Source organism: Neoarius graeffei, chromosome 10, assembly GCF_027579695.1.
Source record: "Neoarius graeffei isolate fNeoGra1 chromosome 10, fNeoGra1.pri, whole genome shotgun sequence".
Classification (NCBI taxonomy): Eukaryota; Metazoa; Chordata; class Actinopteri; order Siluriformes; family Ariidae; genus Neoarius; species Neoarius graeffei.
In genome coordinates, this window is record NC_083578.1 from 63,950,236 (window position 1) to 63,971,888 (window position 21,653).

Below are 21,653 nucleotides of genomic sequence, written 5' to 3' on the forward strand. Positions count from 1 at the left end.
CAGGCCCATAGTCAGCTGGGATAGGCAAGCTGGAGCCTATCCCAGCTGACTATGGGCGAAAGGCGGGGTACACCCTGGACAAGTCACCAGGTCATCGCAGGGCTGACACATAGACACAGGCAACCATTCACACTCAGATTCACATCTACGGTCAATTTAGAGCCACCAATTAGCCTAACTGCACGCCTTTGGACTGTGGGGGAAACCAGAGCACCCGGAGGAAACCCACACGGACAGCATGCAAACTCCACACAGAAAGGCCCTCGCCAGCCGCTGGGCTCGGACCCAGGACCTTCTTGCTGTCAGGCGACAGTGCAAACCACTACACCACCATGCCACCCTGAGAGGTAAACAATTTATTATTTATTTTTCTCCATCAAAGTTGCATTTTGTGGCTTTGAAGCTAAATTTTAGTGTGCTGTTTCAAGAACACAACATCAAGAAAACATGGAAGAAACAGCAATAATGGAAGAGCCGGTTTCTAAGCTACCTAAAACTAGCAATGGTAATTATTTTTTGTTATATAATGTACTCAGGCTGTCAGTCAATGTGCGAACCCCCCATTGAAAAATCCTAGCTACACCACTGCAATGCGAATGTTATGATTAGCTCCTCTTCTCGCGGCAAAATGATGTAACTGGGTCAGTGCCGGGCAATGAAAACTTGCGCATGCACACACCGTACTTCCTCTCTGTGCTTGACTGTGCGCAATTTAATGCACATTTTTTTAGATATTACAGAAATCAACATGGGCAGCATGGTGGTGTAGTGGTTAGCGCTGTCGCCTCACAGCAAGAAGGTCCGGGTTCGAGCCCTGTGGCCGGCGAGGGCCTTTCTGTGTGGAGTTTGCATGTTCTCCCCGTGTCCGCGTGGGTTTCCTCCGGGTGCTCCGGTCCCCCCTACAGTCCAAAGACATGCAGGTTAGGTTAACTGGTGACTCTAAATTGACCGTAGGTGTGAATGTGAGTGTGAATGGTTGTCTGTGTCTATGTGTCAGCCCTGTGATGACCTGGCGACTTGTCCAGGGTGTACCCCGCCTTTCGCCCGTTGTCAGCTGGGATAGGCTCCAGCTTGCCTGCGACCCTGTAGAACAGGATAAAGCAGCTAGAGATAATGAGATGAGATGAGATTTTTTTTAGATATTATAGAAATCAACATGGGCAGCACAGTGGTGTAGTGGTTAGCGCTGTTGCCTCACAGCAAGAAGGTCCGGGTTCGAGCCCCGTGGCTGGCGAGGGCCTTTCTGTGTGGAGTTTGCATGTTCTCCCCGTGTCCGCGTGGGTTTCCTCCGGGTGCTCCGGTTTCCCCCACAGTCCAAAGACATGCAGGTTAGGTTAACTGGTGACTCTAAATTGACCGTAGGTGTGAATGTGAGTGTGAATGGTTGTCTGTGTCTATGTGTCAGCCCAGTGATGACCTGGTGACTTGTCCAGGGTGTACCCCGCCTTTCGCCCGTAGTCAGCTGGGATAGGCTCCAGCTTGCCTGCGACCCTGTAGAACAGGATAAAGCGGCTAGAGATAATGAGATGAGATGAGAAATCAATATATATATCACAGTGACCAAATTTCAGAGGGAACTAAATTTCACCGATTTTATGAAATCGAAAGGGCGTCTTGCTTTAATGTCGGCCACATGTCTCAGGTTCGTGGACCGTTTTACAGCCTATGAAACAGAATGTTAATAAAATCAAACACACTTGTTAAAAAACACACTATGAACAGTGATAATAACGGAGAGAACCTACTGCAAAAATGTCTCAATGATAAAAACAGTTCCATATCGGAAAAGTTTGTGTACTGAATTCCCAGCACTAGTGTAATTCACTACCTTTCCAGCAGGTGGCGGGTTTGTGTTGTAGCTGCATGGATGAGAAACTCAGTCACGTGTCCAAACAAACGCTCCAATCACAATGCACCGGATCGCAGTGGAATCATTTCAAACAGTTGGTTCAGTGTGAAAAGCAGCAGCCATGTTATACGCTTGTGTACATGTTTTTATATTTTAAGTAGCAAGCGAGGGTTTTGTTTTTTAGTTTGTAGATTTTATCCATTTATTGTGCATAAATTAAACACAGAATCTTGCTGAATGTGTCGCTGAAGATCTTTTTGTCTCGGATGTCAGTGACACCGATTTAATTAATGGACTCCCACATCATCACCCCAGGTCCTTATAGAGCCACTAAACTGGTAAGAGAACAAAACAACCCTGTTTCATAGATTTGCTTTGTTTGAAGCAGTTAGAGTGTTCATGCATGCTTTTGATATTTTGTTTTAAATAACTTACCATTTAGGGCGGCACGGTGGTGTAGTGGTTAGCGCTGTCGCCTCACAGCAAGAAGGTCCTGGGTTCGAGCCCCGTGGCCGGCGAGGGCCTTTCTGTGCGGAGTTTGCATGTTCTCCCCGTGTCCGCGTGGGTTTCCTCCGGGTGCTCCGGTTTCCCCCACAGTCCAAAGACATGCAGGTTAGGTTAACTGGTGACTCTAAATTGACCGTAGGTGTGAATGTGAGTGTGAATGGTTGTCTGTGTCTATGTGTCAGCCCTGTGATGACCTGGCGACTTGTCCAGGGTGTACCCCACCTTTCGCCTGTAGTCAGCTGGGATAGGCTCCAGCTTGCCTGCGACCCTGTAGAAGGATAAAGTGGCTAGAGATAATGAGATGAGAACTTACCATTTAAATATATGCCTTTGCTTTATATGTAATTGTTTGGGGTTTTTGTGTGCTAGAAAGGATCAAGCCAGGTCCATCATCAAACTCAACTCATCTGACCTTAGTCACCTGGAGATCTAAAAAAAAAAAAATTTTTTCTCCCCCCTTTAAAACAGTGGAATGAAGTGACCAAGCTGTTCCGGGCTGGGATGCCTGTAAAGAAGCATCGGCAGCACTTGAAGGTTTATCTGAACTGCTTCACTGCCACCACAGCTGTAGACTGGTTACATGACCTCCTCAGAAACAACTGTAACTTTGGACCTGAGGTCACCAGGCAGCAGACTGTCCAGCTTTTAAAGAAGTTCTTAAAAAATCACGTCATTGAGGATGTGAAAGGACGATGGGGTGTGGAGGACCTGGAGGACAACAATCAGCTCTACAGGTATTCCAGATTAACAAAATGGTTATGTTGTAACTGTTCCATTCATTTTCACTAACTGCTTTATTCTGCTCAGGATCGCAGTGGATCAAGAGCCTATCCTGGGGTCTGAGGTGTGAATACATGCTAGATGGGACACCGGTTCATCACTGGCCATGTGCGCACGCACATTCACATCATCAGTCACACTTTGGGGCAGTTTAGAATAGCTAAAGTCAGGCACATGCTGGGATATTGCAGAGACATGCTCCTAGGGGAATTGACTAAAAAATTGCCCCGAGATGTTCATGTGTGTGCATGGTGCCCTCTGATGTATGGGTGTCTCTTACAGGCTGTATTCCTGCCTCATGCCCAGTATTCATGAGGTGTTCCTGACCCACTGTGACCCTGAACTGAATAACGTGGTTATTGAAGATGAACGAACATATTAATTACTTGGCATGTTCTTGAAATGTTTTGCAGGTTTCCACCAACATCACCACTGAAGCCGATCCCTGCTAGTTCTCAAGGTACAAAGAAAAGGAGTTTGTCTTTGAAGGATGGAGAAGGCTTCTTCAAATTGAGAGGGTCCAAGAAATTTGACAAAGAAAGCCAAGTAAGTGTTTAAAGACACTGTGGGTTTATTAAGTTCAGATAGGATTAGTTTTACAAATCTCAAATCTTATTGCTTCTGAAAGGAAAATATAGCTCCAGCAGTAGAAGGTTCTTCCAACGACTCATCCTTAGAAGAGGCTCGACACTGTCGAGAAATCACAGAAAAAGAAATTCAGGATATTTGGAAGAATGTAGCATTAACACAGTAAGTCTCAACTTTGTTTATTTAGTGATTTTGTTGCACTGCACTGTGAAGGAATGTGTAAGAAAGGGGTAAAAATTTGACTGTGTTTTTTACCAGTTTACAGAAGTTGTTGGGTTTGCCATCTCTGGAAACTGTTTTGAATCCAGCAGGAGTCAGTTCTCACTTCATTATGTACAACATGACCAAAGTGAACAAGCATGGAGTTGTTACCCTGGACGATAAAACCGGTAAGAAAATCTTTGTAATAATTTTAAATTCCACTGCTTAAGCATGGTTATCCTGTGTTTTTTTTTTTTAAATAATTATAAGTGGTTCAACATAACTGTGACACAATGGTTTTATTTACAGAGGATCTGCCTCACTGGGTTTTGTCCGCTATGAAATGTCTCGCAAACTGTAAGTATGAATGTAAAATTTGCCTGAAACCTCTCATGATTAAATGGTTTATACTGTATGACTACACATTAAGAATAATCAATGAAATACATTTATCTTCACATAATTGGTTTTGCCTCTTTTAATATGTAGTTTCATTTGACATTATTCATGCCACATTTGGTTAGAGAAGTGTTGAAGGCACAATGTGTTTTTAGAGTGCTAAAAATTCGCTCAATTGTTGCATATCAGTGTTTAACCCAAAAAAAGCACAACACACTGCATAATGTTTAGTTATGGTAGATGTCCCTTCCCGTGAAGAAATAATGCAACATGGTTAAGGCTGAGTTATCTTCTGCTGGAGTTTTCTGATTATATATTTGGTTCTTGTATCTTTCTTGCATTCCAAAGGGCCAAAGTTTGACCAGCCGTCTTACCCAGGCTTTGAGAGAGATGTCTTCAAATCAGTGTCTGACTATTTTCACAGTCTTCCCCAGCCACTGCTGACATTTCAGTACTATGAATTGTTTGTCAACGTTCTGGGTATGTATGAAATTTACTTGAGAATTTTTGATCAGATAGTCAGTCATATATCCAGTTGTTTTTTCTGTATTGTCCAAAATCTAGATTACAATATTATTCACTTGTAAATAGAATAGGTTGCAATGTAGGATTCTACAGGAAATGGTTCTGTTAATGTATCCTTTTTAGAATAAGGGAACCTCACCTAAATGTTGCTTTATACTCCTGAAAATAATATATCAGAATTTCATCCCTCGAAATCAGGAATCTGGACTTTATTTTTTTTATTTTTTTAAGTTGGTAGAATTAAACAGAACTCCCAGGCCGGGGCGACACGGTGGTGTAGTGGTTAGCGCTGTCGCCTCACAGCAAGAAGGTCCGGGTTCGAGCCCCGTGGCCGGCGAGGGCCATTCTGTGCGGAGTTTGCATGTTCTCCCCATGTCAGCGTGGGTTTCCTCCGGGTGCTCCGGTTTCCCCCACAGTCCAAAGACATGCAGGTTAGGTTAACTGGTGACTCTAAATTGACCGTAGGTGTGAATGTGAGTGTGAGTGGTTGTCTGTGTCTATGTGTCAGCCCTGTGATGACCTGGCGACTTGTCCAGGGTGTACCCCGCCTCTCGCCCGTAGTCAGCTGGGATAGGCTCCAGCTTGCCTGCGACCCTGTAGAACAGGATAAAACGGCTAGAGATGATGAGATGAGATGAGAATCGCTTCTAATAATGCCAATATAACTGTCCTCGCAATGACATCAGTGTAGAAGACAATCCATTAACTTCTCACAGAAACAACAAAAATACTGCATGAGTGAACAGTTTAGCACCAGCATTGCAAAGGACATCACAAGTGTTTCAGGGTGGAAATTTCCATGACTACTGGAATGATATATTAATTCCTGAGAAAGTCTTATGTTCTTGACGATGGCATTAAACATGTAATAATAGTAATGTAATATAACCATAGTACGTCGAAATATCTATGTAATAATTGTCTGTAATCACAGGCCAAAACACAGTATTAGAATGAGAGGGATGAAATAATGGCTGATTATTCGACTCATCTTTTCACTCAAAGACAGAAAGCTCGGGGGCGTCGTGGCTCAGGTGGTTAAGGCGCCATACCATGAATGCGGGCGACCCGGGTTCGATTCCGGCCCGAGGTCATTTCCCGATCCCTTCCCGTCTCTCTCCCGCTCATTTCCTGTCTCTACACTGTCCTATCCAATAAAGGTGCAAAAAGCCCAAAAAAATATCTTTAAAAAAAAAAAAAAAAAAAAGACAGAAAGCTCAAGTTACACAACATTAATTGTTGACTCCTGGTGCTTTGATTATTGTGTACTTTTTTTTTTTTTTTTTTAAACTAACCCTCCTGTGTACCCTGACTCCTAAAAACGTCTTCTTTTCCCTCCTATAATCCTTGCCTGCTTGTTTGTTGTTGATGTTGTCTTGTGTGATCCTTTGCTAGTTTTGTGCGGTTATGCTACAGCTCCCACTACTCAGCGTGGAAAGCGTAAAAGCCTGGACGAGCTGAGCTGTCCACAGCCAGCTAAAGCACCTCATCTGAACTCTGCCAATGCATTTAGATCCACTGAGTGCCTTTTGCTGAGTTTGATAAGAAAGGAGTCCTTTGAGGAGGCGGAGTCCCCGATGAAAGAGGTGTTTGCCACTAAAATGAACACCCAGGTTGCGGGCTCCAGGGCACACTCCTCCAATGGACGTCTACTTAACAGGTTTCCGCGCAGGAGCTGCTCTTTGGAAAGAATCCTGGATGAATCTGAAGATTCATGCCCAAAGTGGCAGCTCTTCAGGTCTGCTGAAAGTCTAGCATCCATCAGGACTAACAGCACTGACCGTTCTTCCTCTCAAGGAAGTTCTCCAGCAGATATGGAGTCTAAACATGATGTTTTTTCCTCCATATCCTGTAACCCCTCTTCAAGTGAGACTTCTCAAAGCAACAGCAGCTCAAGCTCCCATCTCGCCTCAGAATGTCAACTCACCAGTCAGAGGATTACCAAGCCTCGGCCCAGAAGCATCGGGAACTGTCTTGATATATCGGAGCACAGAGAAATGTCAGCAAGTTGCTTTAGCATCAATGCACCAATAGCAGAAATTACTATGAGACCGGACTTGTCCTCCTCTACCGTTAGTCTTCGAGGTCCTGGATTGGTCCGTTTGCATGGAAGTTGCTTGGATGTCAACAAAGGGCCAAGCAATAGCAGACGTTATCACAGCTCTCTGGATCTGTGCAAGCCTGTTGTGCTGTCTCGTCCCTCAATGTCTTCTGTTGCACGTCGCCTGAGTCCTGAACAAAGTAAGGCCTGCATGTGTCTGTCCACAGCACCGCAAGTGTTCTGTTTGTGTTGGTGTGGCTTGTGAATGTTGTTTGTATAACCTTTAACATGCATGCGTCTAACTTGTTCGCATTCACTTTACCTTTTCCTCTCGTTTGCATGCTGTTTTTCAAATCAGCCAGTTTGGTGTTGGGGGAGAAAAGAGTTTTGTAAATGATCTGATTTCAGTTGTTTTGAATACTTTTTTTTTTTTTGGTCTTCTCTTTGTGTGTGCGTTTTTATAAAATGCTTTTAATTTTCATGTTAAGGATTACATTTATGCAGAAGAGCTCATGAGGTTTATTTTTTGTAGTCATGCATGCAATACAAATTAGTGAAATGCACTTTTGTGGTTGATATATTTTTAACATTTTCAGATTACATTTAAGTGTGTGTGTGTTTTTTATATATATATATATATACACACACGTCATCATGTATGAATGGTGTGTGTGTGTATATGTGAAGCTGAAATATAGGATTTTGTTTATATTTTTGAGCAGTTTGTATGAATGATTTGCATGGATTGAATTAGTGATGTGTTCTGTATCATTGGCCATGTTGCTAAACAGATTTTGTTTTTGTTGCATTTGCCTTCATATGTTGTATTGTACTGTGGGGGTTCTCAGGCTTGCTGCAGCCTGCGTTGGAGCGTCTCGCCATCGAGACACTGCAGCTGTGCACCCTTCTCCTTCCTCCAGTTTCTCGCCGCAAACTGCAGCTGCTCCTGCGCATGATCTCGCGCATGAGCCAGAACGTGGACATGCCTCGGTTGCATGACACCATCGGCACACGCACACTGGTAATTAACAACTGTGTCCCATCACAGAGGGCATTCTGTAATGGAACGAATAATTGTTATACATTTCCTGAAGTAGCAGTTCCATTCTCTCGGCCTCTTATGGACATATTATATTGTTTTATTATGGGATGTTCAGATACAGTGTGCTCCTTTTGGTGTGTGTAAATGCAGATGGTGCAAACATTCTCTCGCTGTGTCTTGAGCTGTGAGGAGGAAGTAGATCTAGATGAGCTCTTGGCCACCAGGTTGCTGTCCTTTTTATTGGACCATCATCAAGAGGTACTCCAGGTACCCATGTACCTGCGTAATGCTGTCGAACAACATATCGCCCATCTCAGATCAGAGGTAAAGAATCTCATGGGTTTTTTTTTTCTTCATATCACTTGGCTCACAAGAACACCTCTTACTCACTATAATGTTCTTGATGCTCAGCTACTATCTTTCTTGCTGAGAATGCAATGAAAACACAGATTTAACTTTACTCACAGCTGTATATAACTGAGGGCGGCACGGTGGTGTAGTGGTTAGCACTGTCGCCTCACAGCAAGAAGGTCCTGTGTTTGAGCCCAGTGGCCGGCGAGGGCCTTTCTGTGCGGAGTTTGCATGTTCTCCCCGTGTCTGCGTGGGTTTCCTCCGGGTGCTCCGGTTTCCCCCACAGTCCAAAGACATGCAGGTTAGGTTAATTGGTGGCTCTAAATTGACCGTGAGTGTGAATGGTTGGTTGTCTCTGTGTCAGCCCTGCGATGACCTGGCGACTTGTCCAGGGTGTACCCCGCCTTTCGCCCATAGTCAGCTGGGATAGGCTGCAGCATGCCTGCGACCCTGTAGAACAGGATAAGCGGCTACAGATAATGGATGGATGTATATAACTGCTTTTCCAAATTGGAACAAAATGTCTTCTCCACTGCAACTCTGCTCAATCCAGGGTAACTAGTCGATAGCTAATGCACTTCATTAAAATCACTGATGTTATAAAGAACTAGCCTAGTAGCGTAATGTATGCTTTTCATGACCGCTATGTGAACTGGGGAAACATACACAGAGCGAAATAAAAATGTTCTGTGACACCATTGATTAACATGAAGTAGGTTATTCCTTTTAGTATCAGTATTTGGTTTCGGTGAATACTGAAAACATGTCTGAAGGAATAGTATCAATGGATCCTTAGTAGGGGAGACCGGGGATGGATGTAACACTTTGTCTCAGCACCTATAACTTGCAGAATTTTTTGTGATGGAGCGCTGAAATTTTGACACAATTTTGGTCTACTACAAACAGCAATGTTTTCAACTTCTCCTCCAACTATATCACAGAATTCATTATTTGATGTAAAATGCATGGAGTGCCATTGTTACAATCTACCCCACTACCAGGGTATGTTGTAACAGTAAAATTGAGACCACGCCACAAAATATGCATCTAATAAGTTGATTGTGCATGTGCCAACACTTGAGCATCTTCCTGTGGTTCACTAAGAACAAAAGGAACTCCTCACTGATGGCTAAAATGAAGAATAGTGTCAGTAGTGTGTGTCCTAACATTAGAAGAGCTTTCTTAAAGTGTATGTAATGCCTCTAAACCCTACTTTTTTTTTCCTTGTACAAAGCAACAATCATTATGTTGATTGACCATGTGTTTTCAAACTGTAGCTGATCCAAAAGGCCATAAATTGATGGAAAATCAGTAAGTTCAGCCGATTTTCACAGAATCTGCCAAGACTCATCCTGAAGATCCCGAAGGGGTGTATGACGTCACACGTGTAACAATCCAGGTATCAATTTCATTCATGTGCGCAGCAGTGGTTAGACCAGTCTCGATATGCAATCACGTTTTGGAGAGAGTTCTGATGGTGTTTGGGATTTCTGTATGTTGGATGAAGGCGCAGATGATTTATCAAGGATATTCCAGAGTAAATGGTTATCTTTTCAAGCCCCCAAGACAAGAAACTGCCAGTTCACGCCATTCACGACAGTCTTCCTCTGTAGCACGCGTGAGATGGAGAGATGGATAGAGGGATGTGTAGAAGGCGATGGTTACCTTTCATCATGTTTTCCTGAACAAAACTAAAAACAAATAGTCTTGCAATATTGCAGTCTGAGAGCATTCAACACTTTTCGGTTAATAATTAATGATTGCACGTGCGTTTTTCTTCTTTTTAAAGTGCATCAGATATGATAAGATTGGATGTGGCGAGCGTGTAAACGTTGCTCATAATCCTGTGTGTGAGATAATAGGGGAATCGACGAACTGGGCGAATGTTATTTATTAAATAAATGGGTTTCTTTTTGCTCCAGTAATTCCCATGTGGTCGTTCTGGTGGTGGTGAACACTTGATGAATCAGATTTATTATTAGTAGGCGACATGAAATCTGCCCGCTTCGTTTGCACAAACTTCACCCACTGTTGCTTTAGAGTAGTGGGGTTTTTTTTCCTTGGAAATTCGTGAACCGAATGTACTGTTGTATAGGAATTTGAACATCCAAACACAACACAGTGCTTTCCAATCGTTATTTTTGTAAGATTCCTACAACAATATCCAATCTCAGTGAGTAAACAAGTACAGAGTCAGATGAACTGCAATGACCCAGATAACCAGGGGTTTCATGTGTGATGTCATGCAAGATTAGCCCTGAGGCAAGGCTGCCTTCTTCCAGGATCCAGAAGCTGTGATTTTTATCTATAGTTTAGTTTTGTGCTTGATCAAATTTATATATATATATTTTTTTTTTCTCCCTGCTTTATTAATTCATTTTGGTCGTTACTAATGACTTTATTCATTTTAAAGCATTACATATAGGCATTATATACACTTTAAAGAACATTTTGATATAACCTACTGACACACAAATGAAACACATATGAACGGAAACCTTCAGCAGGGGGTCAGATGCAGCTCATCATAATCAACTTAAAATTCCAGGAAGACTTTTGGCAATAAATAAACGAATATGCGCGCGCACACTGTATTTTGCTTTTAAATGATACACACATTCAAGTTCATGTTTTATCTCTGTGTGTGTGTATCCATCTAATCAGAGTAATCAGATTCGCAGTGGTGACAGATATGTCGGTCTACCAAGAGTGCAGTTTTCATGGGCCCTGAACTTGCAATTTGCACGTCTGATCTACTTTTCTTTAGGTTTGGAATTTCCAAAGGGATCCATGCACACACAAGTCCTCTTCTATGTGAGTTGTAATAATGGTAATGGTTGGAACACTTTCTTCTGAGGTATTACAACCATCCCCACCCCTGTCAGTCATTGTTTCGCTAGCAGTCCCAGCATGGTGGTTTGAAATTGGCATAGATTGAGATTGGCATAGATCACATTTTACCCAAGAACCTACTCTTTAATCTAATACAAGTTACTTAATTCAAGCTCCTACAGTATCCGTACTAATCAAAATATAGACTTTGTCCAAAAATTACCTTCTTACCTGAAAATTAGTGTTTTAGCTATAAAATCTGCACATTTCTTCACACAGCCATGCAAATTCACATGCAAGGTCAGGGAGGAAGCGGTTATACGTGAAATTGATCACACGACACTTATGTTATCCCTTATTGGTGAAAGTGATGCTGTTACAACCATTCCTGGTCTCCCCAAGTTGTTTGTTTATATCTCAAATTTAATTCTGTCGAACAACCCTGATTCCAAAAAAGTTTGGATGCTGTATAAAACGTAAATAAAAACAGAATGCAATGATCTGGAAATATTTTTCGATCTATATTCAGTTGAATACAATACAAAGACAAGTTAGTTAATGTTAAATTAGTCAACTTTTTGTTTGTAAATAGACACTCATTCTGAATTTGATGCCTGCAACATGTTCCAAAAAAAAGTTGGAAGAGGGGCAAAGGTGAGGTTCACCTCTTTGTGAAAAACTGTGTGGCCAAATATTTCAACAGTTTAAGAACTTTTCTCAATGTATAATTGCAAGAAATTTAGGGATTTCACCATGTATGATGCATATCATCATCATCATCATCAAAAGATTCAGAGAAATCTCTGCACGTAAGGGGCAAGGCCGAAAACCAACATTGAACTCCCGTGACCTTTGATCCCTCAGGTGGTACTGCATTAAAAACCCACATGACTGTATAAAGAACATTACTACATAGGCTCGGGAACACTTCATTATCTACTGTTGTCAGTAAACAGTTTGCTGCATCTATCATGCAAAGTGAAAGCCATGTACCAACATCCTCCAAAAACATCACCGAATTCTCTGGGCCTGAGCTCATCTGAGATGGACTGACACAAAGTGGAAAAGTGCACCATGGTCAGACGAGTCCACGTTTTGAATTGTTTGTGGTAATCATGGACATTGTGTCCTCCAGGCTGAAGAGGAAAAGGACCGGTGTCGTGCAAGCTCACACTTAAGAGTGAGCTCAAAGTTCAGTTCACACAGATTAAAATAAAACTAGTTCACGTTCACAGCCCCAAAAATGAAGTGGCCTAGTTTCACATTCATTTCTTCCTAATGTTTTTAATGAGCTTCTCTGAATCCAGAGTGAAATTTTGTTTGATCAATTAAAAAAAAAAGCTTTTGGCGTCTACTTTATTGATGTAAGCAAATCTGTAGTGTCCTCACCAGTGGATAGAAGCACATTGGTGTAAGAGAACGCTGGTCAGGACAAGGAATGCGCAAGAAAATCAAAATCATTAAATAATTTTCCAAGGCACAATCCTGAGACATTGCAATACCTCGTATTTCATATCACAATGTGAAAATTAAATTTTTTTTTTTGCCTATTATCCTTCATTCTGGTGCATGAGCGTCATTCAGTCTCGCCAGAGTGAACGGCACTCACGTTCATCAGTTGCAAACTGATTTATTCAGTTCACCATTCACCACAAATATGAGCATGTTCAATGAATGGTGCTAATTTAGTGCATTCATACACGACACCAAAAAGGGCCATCCAGATTGTTAACAGCACAAAGTTCAAAAACCAGCATCTGACGGCATGGGTAACTTGGAACTTAACTTCCATATGTGAAGCAATCATTCATGCCGAAAAGTACATATAGGTTTTGGAGCAACATATGCTGCCATCCAGACATCTTTTTCAGGGATGTCCCTACTTATTCCAGCAAGACGATGCCAAGCCACATTCTGCATGTGTTACAACAGTGTGGCTTCATAGTAAAAGAGTGCAGGTGCTAAATTGGCCTGCCTGCCTCCCAGTGAAAATGTGTGGTGTGTTACGAAGTGCAAAATGCAGCAACAGAGACCCCGGACTGTTGAGCAAGTCACATATTAAGCAAGAATGGGAAAGAATTTCAGTTTCAAAACCAACAATTAGTGTCCTCAGTTCCTAAATGCTTAGAGTGTTGTTTAAGGGGAGGGGGAGAAAAAAAACCTAACACAGTGGTAAACATGCCTCTGTCCCTACTTTTTTCTTGTCTTTTGTATTGTATTGAGTTGAATATAGGTTGAAAAGTATTTGCAAATCATTGCATCCCGACCTTTTTGGAATCGGGGTCGTATTTAAGACTTACCTTGATCCGATTCTTTTTGTTCCTCCTAGAACAAACACCCCCTTCCAACGTACACATTCTGCAAACAGATCAGCACTCAGGAGTTTGAGGAGCAGAAGTTGTCTTTGTCTCAAGCAGCTGTTGCAGAGCTGCTGGAGAGCATCATCAAGGACAAAGGCATGTCAGCCAAGGAGAGGAAGAAGAAACTCAGACTGGTAATGACCCTACAATTGCATTTTCCATAAACTTTCCTGATGGAATACATTGAATATTTTAATGGCTGTTTTGTATTTATAAATGTGCATTGGGCAGTTTTTAAATAATTTTGTCTTCTCAGTTTCAGAAGGAGTATCCTGACATCTACTCTCGCCGCTTCCCCACCACAGAGAGCGAGGCACAGCTTTTTGCAGATAAACCAAAGATCAAACCACCAATGTTAATTGGCATGAGGAAAGTTAAAGCATTTAGCATTCGAAACTGAATACCTCTGAAAATGTGTTGTGTGTGTCGTGGTTATGTCATGGATGCTTTCAGATTATGGGTCTTGTGTTGACTGGTCATTGTTATTGGAGTTCTTTGTAAGCTCTTGCTGTTGAGGGTCAAACAAATTGCAGATATTGTGTTTATCTCACCTAGTAAGAGAAGGGAAACAGAGTAGAGCAAGTGATCTATGTGACTGGGATTAATATTAAGTTATACTATTGCCTGGGATTGTAGTGTTTTTATGTCACTCCATTTTAACTGAAAAATCTGGTAGGGTTTTTTTTTTTTTTAAATAAACCTGGGACCCATTTTTCTATCTCTTTGGTTCCAGATATTTACAAGGGACAAAAACGATTGAAATTGGTCCAGTATTGATTTAGAACGCTATAACTGGCAACTGCAAAACAGATATACAATGTAATCCTACAGGCCAAACATCCGTGTCAAACTAAATCACTTGTTTTGGCCACTGACAGGCTCATCATGTTGTGTGTGTGTGTCTGACAACATGGAAGGAAGCTTTCCAGAGATGCATCTCTGTCTGTTTACCTCAATAACTGTAAAGAAACTGTAGAAAATGACTTTCTAGAGCCCTTATTTTACCTTTCTCCTCTTCCAGTCACTTCAGTGGTTTTGTAGGATTACATTATACAGCCATGTTGCGGTTGCCAGTTGTACAACTCTAACTCAATACTGGACTTATTTTTTTGTCCCTGTTTGGACCCAAAATCTGGGGCCCCGGTTAAAAATCCCAGAATTTTCCTTTAATGGGTGATGGTTCTTTTTGTTTGTTTGTTTTTTCCCTCATTTTATATATGTTATTTATTTTATGCACATAATTGCTTTGCATTCATGGGAGCTATAAAACAGTTTAATTTGGTGTCATTTAAGTTAGTTTTAATGTTCTCTGTTCATAGCTTGTGTAATTTTAACTCTGGTGCCTTTGGGAAACTAAGCCTCTCTAACTGGAGCCATAGGTGAGTAGGATTTTACATGAAATGTTTACAAAAGTGTGACTAGCTATTCAGTTAAGCAACATTGCTTATGAACCAAATGAAGGTATGTCTTTATTTTATGATGTTTTGTTAGTCTATTTTATTTATATTTTATCAGCGTCCCCCCCCCCCCAATGTAACCATTTTGTCCCCCATATTTTAACTGATGTGTTCTTATTAGTTTGTTGTGAGCTCATTTCTGTTTTACCATTCAATATGAATTCATGCTGAATTGGCACCAAAATTCCAGCATAGTAACTTTTTTTAAAAAGTAAATTCACGCTCCACATTTCCATGATAGAAAAACTAGCAGTTGATACCAAGTCTTTGCTTTATGATGGGATACATTTTTAAGTTTGAACATTTGGTTTCAACCCACTATGCAATGGAAATGATTATTGCACTATTGTCATCTGTCAGTTTAAAAGACATCACAATAGTTTGTGAACATTTAGAGAAGATTTTAGCCTGACAGTAGTATTTTAATATTACTTTTTAGTATTTGCTTGAGTACATTGTTTTTGATATTAAAATATAATTAAAAATTAAATTTCTTTAATCTGCTATTGAAGTCTGCTCTGGGCCAGGCTTTCCAAAAAAAAAAATTTGCTATGATTGCTACTGAACTCAGTGATGAAGTGTGATCATGAGCAATATTCATGGTGCGATGCTTTTGATTTACACAGTTTGATTAACTGTGCCCAACTTTTGTGACATACGATTTCTATGGAACTTATGCTATGCAATAAAAGAAAAGTAATTATTTTGTGCCATTTGTTCCCACTGAATTTACTTTGTCACCCAACATGAAGTTACTTGGGAAACAATGCTTATTCACCCATTTTGTATTTCTTTTTTGTTTAACAAGCTGTCACATCTAGCCAAAGCATATGGCAACCAATGTTACTATGTTAAGCAAAGTTAAGATTTTATTCAGCTAGTTTGAGAACCCATTTGGCCTTTCTGGATGGTATAATTAACAAATACTTCATTTAATTTTGCAGAACTTGGTTGTGTGTCCATAGCATGTGATGCTGATAATTCCACTGACCCTTTTTAACAGTGGGCTCAGTTTAGTTAAAGCAGCCCCAGAGCTGTATGATGCACTTAACAGCCTTCATATGTGTGATCATCTTGCATGTGCATTTTAGGAAGTATCTGAGAATATGGTATGTATAAGTTGTTTCCCTTGGGGATAATTCCAACATGGCTAAATACGTTTATCTTGGACCTGGAACCCTAAGGTTTGGAGGTGAACCATTTTTACCACCTTTTTGATGGCCAGGCACGCCTGCACAAATTTCACCTGAAGAACAGTTAAATCACTTGTATTGCAAGTAGTGTCACCTTTTAATGTCTGCAATATCAGTGTTTCCAACATAGTGGCAATACTTCGGTGCCCTACCCAAGTAAACTGATGACCGCCTAAATATATTTTGTCCGACTGGGGGGGGATCGGGATCACATCAGTCTGTTCCAAGACAAGAATACACATTACTCCTTTACAATTTGGCTGTGACATGAACAAAACAGGGAAAAGAAGGAACCAACTTGGGGCAATAAACTGCTAGATATCTTCATGTGCCAACTTGCTCTCCTCTTTATTGGAAGCTAAAATCATTAGTCTAAAACTTTTAATATGCTTTGTTTCCATTGGCAGGTTTTACTCTTGCAGAAGAGATTTGATGTCTTATTGTAACATATGGTCACACTTTCACTTGTGGACATGGATTTAAAAAAAAAAAAAGGCTTAAAAGTTGCCTTCAGGAGAGCCATTATGGTAGATAAAGTGCCCTCTGAGTTGTGCTTACAGTGGAGAAAGTATGGAGTGCCCTAATGGCTGCTCTACAAGTACTAAAGTGTACTTGTACACCAATAAATAAATACCTACCAACCTGTACTTGGAGAACCTGAAGCAGAAATGGGATGAGTTGAAGAACAGTCTCAACAGTGCTACAGATGGATGTGCGTTTCCTCTGGATATCTACCAGGTAAAAGAAGAATCTGTTTTTCCTTTTTTTGTCATTCCATCCCTATTATATATTATTGCCTATTACCAAAATGCTTATATTTCACCTGAAACAAAGCATGCTTCACAAGCTTTGTTTTCTCTAAGATCATTCTAAAAAGGGTTCTTGTGCTTCTCAAGTTATATTTGAATTTATTCTATCCACATTCACTGGATATGAGCAATCGCATGCTCTGATTGGCTACTCTACTACTAGGATATCAAAATAGCTGCGCATGTTGCTGAACCAACCTAGGACAAAATAAAAGTGCTGCTCAAATACAAAACCTCCAAAATAGCTAAAAGAGTATACTTTTTTTTTTAACACACCCTACCCCACCCCCCAGTTGTTCCTGTTCCACACTCCAGCCCAGTCGGTGGTGGTAATACACCTTTAGGTTGGTATGCCAACCGCCAAAAAACCCTAAAGAAGAACAATCCCCCCCCCCCCAAAAAAGGCAACAAAATCTGAAAAGTATTTGATGGTAAGAACTAGGGATGAGCGAGTACAGCATTATCTGTATCTGTTAACCAGAGGTGGAAAAACCCGGGTGCAGAAAGTAAAAACCCTGCCACATTTTTGCTCCAGCCAATTCAATGAACCAGCTGATCCTAATTACTACATCCCCTAAGCCAGGTTGATGAGCTAATTGGTGAAATCACCTGTGTTGAGAGCACAGGCAGAAGGAAAACCCAAGCAGGACTTTTACTTTGTCAATCCAGTTTTTCCACCTCTGCTGTTAACCATATGAATTATCCGTATCCGTACTCGGAGTGGGCGGGATTTAACCAGGAAGTGGGTCTGGTTGTCTTGAAACGGGCGGGGCTTTAACCAGTATGTAATTTTAAGCATGCAATTGATCTGGGTTGATCAGAAATTGTTATATTTATTGCTGATTAGAAAACTATTTACAGGACAGCATCAGCATTGAGCTTCAGATCAATGGTTTTGATCACGATAGCAAACGAACCATTTACAGAACAAGTTTTGCAACAATGAATACAACACATGCGGTTGCAATTATGAAATGTGATGAACAAGAGTTTTCATACTCAATATAACTTTCTTTTTTTACCTTTTTTATGATCAGTGGGTTTTTTTTTTTTGGTTCTTTTTTAAATTTTTTTTATTTCCACACCAGGTGTGTGTGTGTGTGTGTGTGTGTGTGTGTAGCTTAATTTGTAATATTATTTATACCACTACTACCTAGAAAGTGTCAGACACTCAGTGCGTGAAGTAAAATAAAACTGGTTAGAGCCAACTGACGGTTTAAAAAAAAAACTCAGACGACCGGCAGTGTGTGTAGCTTAATTTGTAATACTTATACCACTACCACCTTTATTTTTACATGAATTACAGCAAGAAAGTGTCAGACACTCAATGCGTGAAGTCAAAAAAACTGTTTTTAACCGACGGTTAAAAAAAGAAAAAAAAATCTGAGAGAGGCAGAAACGCAACGCGAGTCGCTTTCTACCAAGCACCACGTCTGAACGAACCCACGTTGACCAGAACTCCACTGGTTATAAGTAAGTACAAACTGAAATAAAAACAAACTTGAAGCTGAAGAAACCTGAAACGTTAATGGAAAAGAGCCGCGAACCTGAGTGACTGAGGTAGAGACAGAGAGCTGTTCTCTGTATGAGTGAGCAGAGCGGTGTGTGTAGGGGATGGGCGCTGTGACGCTGTGTGAGGATGTTCATTCAGTCCGAGCACAGATATTGACCTGTATTACTCATATAATACTCATACTCGGCAAAAGTGCTTTATCTGTACTGGATACTCATTTCAGCCGAGTATCCCGCTCAACTCTAGTAAGAACATATCTTTTTATTTTCAAGAATTATTATAGCATTTTTCACAAATTGCAACTGTCATTTCACCAGTTTGTTTACATTCAAAGCAGAAATTATTTTGTCAGACATTTTGTATAAAGTTTTTATTATCAAATTTGCAAAAATAAAAAATGCTCTGTTTTTCAAAATCCAGTGATTGTGGATATAATAAAACAGTTATTCCACTCAATCTTGGCACTATGCACCTCGTCGGCTATCAGCTCATGTACAATTAAATTTCGTGGAATAACTGTTAAATATTGTCATCTTATCTTTGTTTGCACATTTTCTTCTCATTGTCAGGAAGAGACAGGCAGCAAACCAATGTCACTGACGTACATCATATTTAGCTATAGCCGTTACTGTAGTATGTGCAGTAATGGGACCATTTGGCTTGAGCCCAAGGTTCTTTTCTCCACAACTCAGAGTAAATATTCAACCATCAGTGTCAAATACAGTTGTACACCTATCAATGAGGGCAAACAATTAGAATTACCCAAACAGATTTTTTTTTTCCAAATAAGTCATTAATAGTCATTAATTAACTATTTCCCTGTTAAGAAAATGTTTGCTTTTCTACTGTATTTCAAAGTAGCTTCCTCAGATCAACTACTGTAAACACTGTGGGGGGGGAATATACATTTGCCTATGGACATGGACTGAACCACTTTGTTCTCGACAAGGTGGGTATGGCATTCTATGGTAACTATAGCTATTTCTCAAATATTTAAAGCGAGACGGCCTTTCAAGTTCATGAAATTTGTGAAATTGAGTTCCCTCTGAAATTTGGTCATTGTGACATGTTTATTTCTGTAATATCTTTCAAAATATCAGGCTATTCTGTGGCTGGGAAGTTATTCAATTTGAGGGGATTCCCTAGCAAATAATGTGCCTAAAATCACTCACTTTGTGCAGTCAGGCAGACCGAGGAAGTCTGTGTGCGTATGTGCAGGTTTACCTTTGACCATGCACTGACAGTTACTTCATTTTGTCGCTAAACGAACAGCTGATCGCACCGAGGTGCTCACTGACCACCGATATTTATTAGTTTGGTCCTGCGTTTCCTTTCCTTCGCAACATAATGTCTTTTCTTCTCGCTTTCCATGACTGTAGTCGGTCTTTCGTGTTTCCTTCGCATTCTCCATTGTTCTCTCCTGTTTCAAATTTGTATCCCACAATGCTTTGCGCGAACGGGAAAAGCCAACGCGAATGGGGAAAGCATGACGTAGTATCTTGTATTGCGTCACGGTGAAGCAGGAAAAATAGCAGAGAATTTAGAGCCACGTGGCCCTAAATTCATGAATTGTTTTTTGTTTTTTTTTCAAATTAATAAAATTGGAAGTCTGTGATTCGAATTCAGTAGCTTTCGGTCCACTAAACAAAAATAATTGGGTGTCAGGGAAAATTCTTTTTATGACCTACACTTGAAAAATCTGAAAGGCAGTCTACCTTTAATTTAACATTAACTTGGTGTTATCTTTGTGGTTTGTGTGGCTGCAGATTTGTAAGCTAAATGAGAAAAGCAAAGAGACCTTGATTTGGCAGGAGCTAGATTCATATCCATCTGAACCTTTATATAAAATCAAAATGCTCAAGATAAGGATAATGTTAAGAAAAACGTTTAGCTTGGCATTTATGTGGTATGGCTTTAGACACCATATAATAACTAGACTGCATTTCCGCAGAGAAAATGCAAAGTGTGCTTGCTGAGCTGTTGCAGAACAGCTAGCATGCTAAAAGGTAGCATGCCAACATGCTAATGCTAACATGCTAACAACCAGCATGCTAACAGTTAGCATACTAACATGTTAAAAGCTAGCATGTTAACGTTAATGCTAACATGCTAATAGATAACATGCTAACAGCTAGCATTCTAACATGCTAATGATTAACATGCTATTGGTTAAAATTCTAACACTAAGGCTAATATGCTGACAGCTATCATGCTAGCAGGCTAACATGCTAATGGATAGTATGTTAACTTTTAGCATGCTAACACGTTGAGGGTGACATGCTAACATGCTAACAGTTAGCATGCTAACATGCTCAGGCGAACTCGCTAACAGCAAACATGCGAACTCTGCATGCTACCATGCTAATCCTAACATATTAACAGCTCTCATGATAGCATGCTAATGGTGAACATGCTAAAAACTCGCGAGCTAACAGCAGGCATGATATCGTAATGGGTAACATGCTAACAGCTAGCATAGTAACACGTGAATGCTTATATGCTAATTGCTATCGTGTGTGCATGTAAGTATTCCTAATAAAGTGGCCATTGAGTTGAAGTTGATTTGCTGTCAAAGTCTCAAATGAGCAGATCCTTGCCAAATGCATCATCACCTATGGGGGAAGGGAGGAATGACTCAGTCAAGCTTCCATTGATGAGTGGCAAAATGGAGAAAAAATGGATGGATGAAAGGCAAGACAAAGACGAGTGCGGGGTCAGAACCAATATCATGTGTGTGATGGGTGATTTGGCCTGAGGTGCTGTATGAAGTTTGGTGGATGTGTGGTGAAGTGTTACTGAGCAAAACTTCATTCATTTGAATGGGGCCAAAAATCAATGGAAGCCTATGGAGGTAAAAAGAGATGCATGAAAACCAAGGAAAAGACGAGTGCAGGTCTCAGATGAGGGGATGGATCTGTGCGGGGACTTGGCCTGAGGCATCAAGTGAAGTTTCTTGAAGTTTGGTCACTTGGTTAAAAAAAATTGGAGAGTGAAAGTTTTTCTCCTGAAACACCATTCATTTTCAATGGTGCCAAAAATCAATGCAAGCCTATGGAGGAAAAAGGGATGAGCAAAAAGAAAGGAAAAATGAGTGTGGGTCAGAACCGATTGCTTGTATGTGTCGGGGGAGTTGGCCTGAAGTATCACATGAGGTTTGGTGCATCTGCGATGGAGCGTGTCCGAGTAGGACGATTCAATTCATGAGC

At 40.7% G+C, this 21,653-nt stretch overlaps 1 protein-coding gene across 2 annotated transcripts; it reads left to right on the plus strand.

Moving 5' to 3' along the window:
• Positions 1 to 1,958: 1,958 nt before the first annotated feature.
• On the plus strand, positions 1,959 to 15,642 carry depdc1a (DEP domain containing 1a). Of its 2 annotated transcripts, XM_060932092.1 has the most exons (12): positions 1,959 to 2,187; positions 2,825 to 3,090; positions 3,550 to 3,682; positions 3,765 to 3,886; positions 3,983 to 4,113; positions 4,235 to 4,282; positions 4,673 to 4,804; positions 6,245 to 7,090; positions 7,739 to 7,911; positions 8,083 to 8,256; positions 13,445 to 13,609; positions 13,732 to 15,642. In XM_060932092.1, exons 1-12 carry the CDS (start codon positions 2,140 to 2,142, stop codon positions 13,873 to 13,875), a joined length of 2,382 nt encoding a protein of 793 aa, XP_060788075.1. In that variant the 5' UTR covers positions 1,959 to 2,139; the 3' UTR covers positions 13,876 to 15,642. The 2 variants fall into 2 exon arrangements, with proteins under 2 accessions (XP_060788075.1, XP_060788076.1); XM_060932093.1 differs by lacking the exon at positions 6,245 to 7,090.
• Positions 15,643 to 21,653: the final 6,011 nt, after the last annotated feature.

Excerpts from the sequence above, each read along its gene's own strand:
- depdc1a (XM_060932092.1), top strand. The coding sequence starts at position 2,140 with ATGGACTCCCACATCATCACCCCAGGTCCTTATAGAGCCACTAAACTG. Across the intron at positions 3,683-3,764 it reads AATTTGACAAAGAAAGCCAA|GAAAATATAGCTCCAGCAGT; the intron begins GTAAGTGTTTAA and ends TGCTTCTGAAAG. Across the intron at positions 4,114-4,234 it reads TACCCTGGACGATAAAACCG|AGGATCTGCCTCACTGGGTT; the intron begins GTAAGAAAATCT and ends TTTTATTTACAG.